The following is a 9,519-nucleotide window of genomic DNA, read 5'->3' on the forward strand; positions in this document are numbered from 1 at the left end:
CCAGGCCTTCAGCATCTTGGTTGGGCCTTGAATCCGATCCAAACTAACTTAACTTCGAGCCCAGTTGGCTCCTAATAGAGTTGATGGGATTACCTTCCAATCCCAACTCTAATTATGTGCTAACTACGATTCCTAAGACATATTCTAGGCAAAATAAGTCTGGCTTCTTCCGGCGAGCTTCTGGCGAACTTCCGATGATCTCTTGGCAATATTCTGGTGGACTCCTAGTAAGCTCCTGCACTTCATGATGATCTTCTTGATGAGTTCCGACGAGCTTCTTTGGCAAGCTCCAGGACTTCTCAGTCAATTCCGGCAAAACTTTCGATGAATGTCCCGACTTCCGATGAACTCTCGAACTCCCAACGAAATCGCGTTCAACTAGCCGACTCCGGAACTTCATTTTGCTTTATGCCTTGCTATCGTAGTTAATCCTACACACATAAAAACATACTTCGATCTAGACAATTATTACTAAGCATGAATCATATTATTTGGCATGTCATTGGTCCATTGACGCTTCGTCCGATTCTTCGGCGTATCGTCCTCTCTTGTGGCCTATTGCCCAATCGGCTAGTTGACCTCTGCAACTCCGATATCTTTGGTGCAATATCCGCTTTTCTTGGCTCGATGCCCGAATTCGCAACCCGAAACCTTCTACAGATATATTGACCGATCCTCCAGCCCGACGTCTAATCTTCTAACATGTTTTCCTCCGGCCCAACATGATTCTTCCTGCTTTAATTGTCTCTCACTGATCAAAGCATCTTGTGTCACTCAAAACATAGATCAAATTATAAATACTATCAATTGGTTTTATCATAAAAATATGAGATTTAACACTTATTACTAGAGGTGAAAAATTCAACTAAAACCGATACCCGAAAATGACTTAGAAAGGAATCAAATATAGAATATTCTTTATGGGTGTATAGTTAGAAGTCTATTATACGGTCAAACCTATACAAGATCATATATTAGTTTTGTAATTGTAGAATAGAACATTGGAAAGCTGCAAAGAAAGAAATGAAATATCTGTAGGGGATGAAAGATTATATTCTCATATAGAGAAGATTATATCAACTTAAAGTGATAAGATATTCAGATACTGATTTTATAAATTATCTTGACAGTAGAAAGTCCATTTCAAGATTTGTATTCATGTTAGCTAGTGGGGTAATTTTTTGAAAACAGTGTAAAGCAATCACTTATTATATCATCAACAATAGAAGCTGAATTTATGACATGCTTTGAAATCATAAATCAAGCCTTATGGCTATAAAATTTTATCTCAGGACTTGGTATAGTCGACTCAATTGCCAAGCCGCTAAAGATATTTTATGATAATACCAAGCAGTTTTCTTCTCTAAGAATAACAAGTACTATAGTGTTTTGAAGCATATTAAGATAAAGTGCTAGGTGGTTAGAGAAAGAGTTCAGAAATAACAAATATCGATTAAGAACCTAAGCACCATTATGATGATTGCTAATCCATTTACCAAAGCTTTACATTATAAAAGATTTAAAGAATATGTTATTAGAATGAGACTTGTGAATAAGCCATATAAATATGGTAATACATGTTTAGGTAGATGCGATTATTGATTTTTTTACATAATTAAAATTATTTATTTCTGTTATCCTATTTATATTTATGTTTATGTATATTATGGTTGAATGCAATAATCAAATTATCTTGATAAGACAAATTATACGAGTCATTATGAACTATATAAGGAAAGACTAATAATATTATGGTACATAGAAATAAATATGAAATTGATGACATACAATCGTTATGACTCGTATTAATAGTTGGACTAAATAGAGTATTATTATGCTTATTCGACTTATTAACTTATTTTTAAAATTAATGATCATATATAAAATATTTTTCAAAATTTTTTAAAATATAATTAGGTAAAATTATTTTTAAACAAATTTTTATTTATTTATTTTGATTTTGAATATTTTTTTATATTTTATCAATTAATAGATAGAGACTGTTAGACAATGTTAGACTATGTGACCCTTTATAATTAGATAAGATATATAATAGAACTAATTAAATTCTAATGATAAATATTAGTCAATAGAAAGAAAATTTATATTGTAGCAAGATTCCTTAAGGGGATATCGTTGATGGGAGGAACTCTCCTAATAATTTATCTTAGACCCTTTGCTCTCTCGCATATAAATAGGTAGGACTAAATAATGTATATCATATATGATGCGATTTAGAGATTATAATTTCTCTCTCAATCTTCCTAATCCATTAATCTAAGTGGTTTTATGATAAAATAGAAAGAGAGAATGAGTGTCTAGTTCTCCTTACATATTAACAATCCATGTAGGTATCAAGGGTAGTGGCGTTTTCTACAGCAAGGTTATGACGTTTTCTGCAACAAGATTTTCCTCGTGATGGCTACTTGGAGAGAAAACATGGAGCTACAAGCTCCAAGCTCTTGTTTTAAGGTTCTAAAACCACGGTCTTAGTTTATCCATTCGTACACCGACGGCTTCAACCCATGCTCTTCAAGCCGTGATAAAGTTGTTCTCGTGGCAGGAAAGACCCAAGACAAATACATTAATCGTCTGCTTCGTTTGGTCCCAAATATAACATGTATAAAAGCATGCATGAGAGATCATAATTCAACACGATACTAACTACTTCATGACCATTCGAATTAATAATATGACTAAAGCTTTAATTGGATTCTCTCACGCCCATGCTAATCCGACTATTGCAAAGAGATGCTTGTTTCCTGTCGTACATAGGCAATTAATTCCTTTCTTCTTCGTGTATATATATATATATATATATATAGAGAGAGAGAGAGAGAGAGAGAGTTCTCGGAATGTGAGATTAAACTGTACATCTTTTCTCGACAAAAGAGGCAAAGAAAGCTTAAATTTAAATAAGCGTTGTCATTATTGTATAAGATGACAAAAAAATGTGATTCACATGAACATTTCTACCTACCTACCTACTGAGATCTTGGAGTTTGAGATGTACAAAAATGTTCCACGCTATCGCTCGTCATTCAAGTCATATTGGAACCATTTCTTGCGTCCAAGGATCAAGATGTGAGTCACATGGACACTGCTAGCTACTGACATCTTGGAATTCGATATGGAACTGTAGTGGTTCGCAGATTCTTGTCTCACTAGAACTCGATATAGTTTATAGAACTCGTAAGGATTCATTCGGCCATCAGATCGTACTGGAATCATCTCCATGTTTCCTATGGACAGGATGTGTGTGTGCTTCACATGAACTGCATCCATAGAGAGAGAGAGAGAGAGAGAGGCCAAATGGTCATATTTTCAATTCAATCACCTTGCTTCAATATGATTTTTTTTTTATTTTAACTCATTCAAATCAAATTTTGTCCTCCTAAATGTCTCAAAAAAATTAATGGTCATCAATAATAGATCACACTTGAAAACTAAAAACTTTTATTATTAATAACTCAATCTCTAAGTTGGCTCTTAGTCTCTGTTGATTGTTGCATCTCACCTCTTCTCTCTTTTTTCGGATCTAATGCATTACTTTAGTCCCTTATTTGTAAAGTGATCCAAGATCTTGACTTTAACTAAAATAATAACTCTTAGCACTTAATATCTTAATTAAAACTCTTAAACTAATATTATAATTATAATTGAATATTCAAACCTGGGGCCTGCATTTATTTAGAGAGTGTTGAATAAAATAATTATACCTAAATTAATATAATAGTTTTCCTCGGGAATTAAGATAATAGTCGAACATATGAGATTTTTTTAATTATACAAAAAAATCTCGTTACTCAATTAAAAATAATATATTTTTTAATATATAAATAAATATTGTATCAAACTAATTGATGTGTATTTTGCTTCTATACTTTATTTTATCATGGTATCAGAGTCTCTATCTTACTAAATTAGATAAATATCATTATACATTATATATATATTTTTCTCGTGCAGTTAAAAAAAATATAATATGTTATACTACAGATGGATCATCCTTGGCAAGTTGAATTGTCCAAAGAATCTAGAGACTTGCATAAAGAGTATTTTCTATTGGATTTGTTTGAGATTTCTTTTGTTTTTTTTGTTTTAATTTTGATTTGAAGGTATTCATCATTTTGACGGCTACAGCTTCAAAGTCGTCGATGGGGAGATGAGTATGTTCAGCATGGCGCCATAATTGTTGCCCATCACGTTCACGTAATGGAGAGGCGGACAGGGATCGAACCACACTTTCGACTTGGATGCCGACCAGTTCCAATCACTCGTTTCCTTGCGTCGAGGAGGATATCTTCCTTGAGATACGCTACCGAACGGTGACGGATACATCAAGCATTTATGCCGAAACGTGATGGACTAATAAACATAGTGCATGCATCGGTTGACAAACAAATAGTGCATGCATTTAAGATATGAGATAACAGCAAATATTGGCAGCTAATCGAGAGTCGAAGTGAGATGTCTCCCCTGCATCATTCATTACCATTCTTTTCCGCCTTCGATTTGCTCTATCTGATTAGGTATGTTTGGGGTATATCCTTTCTATCCGTCACGTCGGAGTCGTCTCATTGATTACGAGCCCAATCCAGTTCGGAATTGGGTGATCTGGGTGGAGTTCAATCTGGTCTACTAGACTTAGATCTTGATTTCGATTTCGATTTCGCTTTCTATCCGAACCTACCGATCCAAATGTCCCAATCTAATTATTAATTTATATGAGGAGCGAATCCGATGGTCGTCGAAGAACGTGGATTTGGGGGAAATTTGTGACCATCTGATCGCTATAAATAAACCCACACCTCCTTCCTGCTTCCAAAACTTTCGCTGCTCACACAGTTCCCCATCGGAGCTCCCTCCTCCTCCTCCTCCTCCTCCACCACCACCACCACCACCACCACCGTCTCTGCCATCGAGATGGACGTCCGCCGAAGGCTGCCTCCGAGCTCCGCCGCCGCCGCCCGGGCTCGTCGGCACGCCAAACCGGCGCCCACGAACCAGGTGCAGGCATCGGATGCCCTCCCCCTCCCGATCCGCCACACCAACCTCCTCTTCTCCGCACTTTTCGCTGCCTCCCTCGTCTTCCTCATGCGGCGGTGGCGAGAGAAGGTCCGCCTCTCCTCCCCTCTCCACGTCGTCGACCTCGCCGAGATAACTGCCATCGTCGGCCTGGTCGCCTCCCTCATTTACCTCATCAGCTTCTTCGGCATCGCCTTCGTCCAATCCATTGTCTCCTCCAACGACGAGGAGGACGACTTCATCCTCTCCCCCGCCGCCCCCGCTCCCACCCCGGCGCCGGCTCCCGCCCCCAAGCTCTGCTCCCTTCTCGGCTCCACCGATTCCGCCGAGAAGCTGCCCGAGGTCACCGCCGACGACGAGGAGATCATCGCCTCCGTCGTCGCCGGAAAGACCCCCTCCTACGTCCTGGAGTCGAAGCTGGGAGACTGCCGGAGAGCCGCCGGGATCCGGCGGGAGGCGCTGAGGCGGACCACGGGGAGGGCCATGGAGGGACTGCCGTTGGACGGCTTCGACTACGCCTCCATTCTCGGGCAGTGCTGCGAGCTGCCGGTAGGGTACGTGCAGCTGCCGGTGGGGATCGCGGGGCCGCTGCTTCTCGATGGAAGGCAGTACTACGTGCCCATGGCGACCACCGAGGGTTGCCTGGTGGCGAGCACCAACAGGGGCTGCAAGGCCATCATGGAGTCCGGAGGGGCCTCCAGCGTGGTGCTTAGGGACGGCATGACCAGAGCGCCTGCCCTGAGGTTGCCGTCGGCGAGGCGTGCAGCGGAGCTCAAGGCCTATATGGAGGAACCCAACAACTTCGAGACCATCTCCCTGATGTTCAACAAGTACTCCTTCTTTTGCCCCTTTAACGCAACGCAAACCTTATTATCGTGTTTCTTGGTCACGGGAACTGGAAAAACCATCGTCTATACCTCCCTACCTTTCAATGATAGCAGTTTTAATCCATGTTATTCTGATACTGAAAGAAATGTTCCACTTTATTCCTCATCCTTACTATTTTTCCACAAATTTCCACAGATCGAGCAGGTTTGCCAGGCTCCAGGATGTCCATTGTGCACTGGCCGGGAGGAATCTCTACATGAGATTCAGTTGCAGCACAGGAGATGCCATGGGGATGAACATGGTCTCCAAGGGTGTCCAGAACGTCTTGGACTATCTGCAGAGTGACTTCCCAGACATGGACGTGATCAGTATCTCTGGTGAGCGTCGTCCTCCCGTCCGGACCATCTTATCTTTCAGTCTCATCTCAGTATATTAGCATGTTTCACTTAGAATACGACACCCGTAGACTCTTACAGTTTTGTCCATTACATGTTTGAAGAAAAGCTTGGTGATCACCAGGGTTTCTTTTATCGATCCTACCTTGAAACTTTCTCAGTCGATTATTTGCTTGTGCATCCATGGTTACCTTCTTCGATGAGTCTGCCATGTGCCGAAAGTGATCTTTGCTCTAGTTGATCTGGTGGTGTATCCATGTGGGGATGCAAGACAGCAGCTGTTGGAATCATTGAGTGACCTGTCCATGTTGACCTTGAGATTTGGGGGATTCCAACTCATCATTCAGATGTTTTGAATTGAATCAAACAAATTTTGCCTTTTGTAATTAGCACGGATAGGGTTTATATCCGATAAGCATTTATCTTTCTTTTCGGCATGTTTAGGTAATTTCTGTGCCGACAAGAAGCCAGCTGCTGTGAATTGGATTGAAGGACGAGGCAAATCTGTGGTTTGTGAGGCGATCATAAAGGAGGAGGTGGTCAAGAAGGTTCTCAAGACGAATGTACCGGCATTGGTAGAACTCAACATGATTAAGAATCTTGCCGGATCTGCAGTTGCTGGAGCTCTCGGAGGATTCAACGCTCATGCCAGCAACATTGTCTCCGCAGTCTTCATTGCCACGGGCCAAGATCCTGCTCAGAATGTGGAGAGCTCCCACTGCATCACCATGATGGAAGCAACAAATGATGGAAAGGATCTCCATGTCTCTGTTACTATGCCGTCCATCGAGGTAATTCTCATGTCTTCTTTCCATTTGATCATTTTATGATTATTTTTGCTGTGTATTTATTGCTGATCTTGATCCATACATTGAACATCTCGTTGTCTATTTCTAGTTTATCATGTGCGTAAGAGGTTGTGATGCATATACTTACTTTTGAGGTTTATAATGAGACGTTTTTGCACTTAATTTTTCGTAGGTCATTTAGTTGGTGCTATCCATGTTTCATTAAATTTACTCCAGGCATCTTCTTGGTGACCACAATACTGATTGATTGAATTGAATTGATTTATTATGGTTCATCCCTATTGTGCTTTTAGTACGGGCATCTTCGTCTTTGCCTCCGTGGTCCGAGTTTTATACGATTGGTTCCGTATCACAAGTGTGCTCTACCCTAAAATATAATGCACATGTATATATATTTGCATTCGTAGATAGAAACAAAGGGGGTCACATGTAGTTGTACTGATAGCATAGTATGAGCGACTGTCTTTAACTTGTTCTACATGATATATGTATTACGTGTATATAAAGGTAGTATTTATTTGGTCTGTTCTACTCATGCTTGCGGCAGCCTTCCTCACTATTCTAGCTAAATGGAGCTTTTTGTGACAGCTTGTGTGACCAAACATAGGGAAATCAAACAATACTTAAGTTGTTGTTTTCTTGTGCCAACATTACAGGTGGGCACGGTGGGTGGCGGGACTCAGCTGGCCTCTCAGGCAGCCTGTCTGGACCTGCTTGGCGTGAAAGGTGCGAGCATGGAATCGCCCGGGGCCAATGCAAGGCTTCTGGCCACCATCGTAGCCGGTGCTGTCCTAGCTGGGGAGCTGTCCCTGATGTCGGCTCTTGCTGCGGGCCAGCTCGTGAAGAGTCACATGAAATACAACAGATCCGGCAAAGACCTCTCCAAACGTGTTCCATGAGACACCAGACATCCAGGCCTCAGATCTCTTTGGGTGGGCGACAATACCTCGTGACAGAAGAGGAGGGGAGGGGATGGGAGGTTAACGAAGAGCCAGGGAGCCTGTGAGTGGACTTGCAGTAGAACAACTGTTGTTTCTTCTTCTTTTCGGTGATGTATGTTTCGTGTTTGTTCAAATGCGTGACAGGAGGCAGGGCAGCTCCAGCTATTTCCCATGTGGTAGTAGTTGTGGCAAAGCATCATGGCTCTCTGTCTTCGCTTCTTCGCCTAATGTTCATTGCTACCATTGTTTCTGTCATGCTTGCAGTCTGTGGGAATAATCCTCGAAAATACACCTGTTGATCGACTCATGACTGGTTGCGTGGTGAAGGTTCTCTATTGATTGATGTGCCGGTGCTGCCATGTCTGTCATCCACATGCTCGGTGACTTTGGCGTTTGCAACAAGCTTGCACATGGTGTGTCGAGCCGAAGGATGTGTAAATTAAGAGACCAACGAAAGTGGAAAATTAAGAGAGGAGGAACCAAAGAGACGAGTTGAAGGATGTGTAGATGCGCTCATTTTACATTTTGAAATAATATAAAACTCCGATCACAACTAATAATAAAATAATACTTTTTAAAATTATTTATATTATAAACAGTAAAAGAACGATTTTTTAAAATATATTTTTGGTTTGGATTTTTTTAAAATAATATTTCCTTTTTTATTTTATTTTTTTCAAACGGGGATCCCTTATTCGAAAAATATTCAAATTGCTCATAAAAATAGGTACTTATTATTTTTCACTAGTTGATCTGTTCCAGTATCTTTGATTTGTTATAGCGTTTTGATTAGTACAATAAAAATACTATAAAATATTATAAGTAAAATAAAATCAAAATACACTAAAAATTATTTCATATATCATATTAGGATTCAAATTGGTATTTATAATAGTTTTAAAAAATCATCCAAATATGAATAAAAAATTAATTTATTATAGTAATATGACCATAATAATAAAAACACCGTAAACCCTATTTGAAAAATACTGTAAACGATTCAAATGGACTTCTAAACTCAATTAAAATATGATATCGTAATAACTTACGAGCAACGTTAATCAAAGATGCCACTTATAATATTTTTCAATAACATTTATCATGTTATCAATATATCAATAAGAATACTTATTAAAACTGATAAAAAAAAATTAAAATTTAAAACCGACATTGTTTTCAAGAAAAAAAAAAAAAAAGAGGGGGCACCGTTTGATTTGATAAAGACTCAAAATAAAAAAGAATAAACTATCCTGAGTTAATTTAAAATCGAATCCGAAAATCAATACATTAATATGCTTTTCCTCAATATCTCTTTCATATAAAATTTAAAGAATAACAAAATCCTACTGTTAAAAAGAATTTTTACCACGCCGATCTTTTGGACGGAGACACGTTGCGGGGTTATTTGGTCCATCCACGATCTATAAAAGTGATGCGAGCGACGACGGCTCAAACTGCACGGCTTTGGCCTCTTTCCGCTACATTAGTGGGGGAACGCCATGTGACCGCCACGTGCAA

The 9,519-nt window shown here is 39.7% G+C and overlaps 1 protein-coding gene across 1 annotated transcript; it reads left to right on the forward strand.

Moving 5' to 3' along the window:
• The first annotated feature begins 4,825 nt into the window (after positions 1-4,825).
• On the forward strand, positions 4,826-8,251 carry LOC135629766 (3-hydroxy-3-methylglutaryl-coenzyme A reductase 3-like). The gene is made up of 4 exons (XM_065137658.1): positions 4,826-5,858; positions 6,052-6,233; positions 6,696-7,042; positions 7,717-8,251. Exons 1-4 carry the CDS (start codon positions 4,927-4,929, stop codon positions 7,957-7,959), a joined length of 1,704 nt encoding a protein of 567 aa, XP_064993730.1. The 5' UTR covers positions 4,826-4,926; the 3' UTR covers positions 7,960-8,251.
• Positions 8,252-9,519: the final 1,268 nt, after the last annotated feature.

Source organism: Musa acuminata, chromosome BXJ3-1 (genome assembly GCF_036884655.1).
Source record: "Musa acuminata AAA Group cultivar baxijiao chromosome BXJ3-1, Cavendish_Baxijiao_AAA, whole genome shotgun sequence".
In the NCBI taxonomy this organism is placed as follows: domain Eukaryota; kingdom Viridiplantae; phylum Streptophyta; class Magnoliopsida; order Zingiberales; family Musaceae; genus Musa; species Musa acuminata.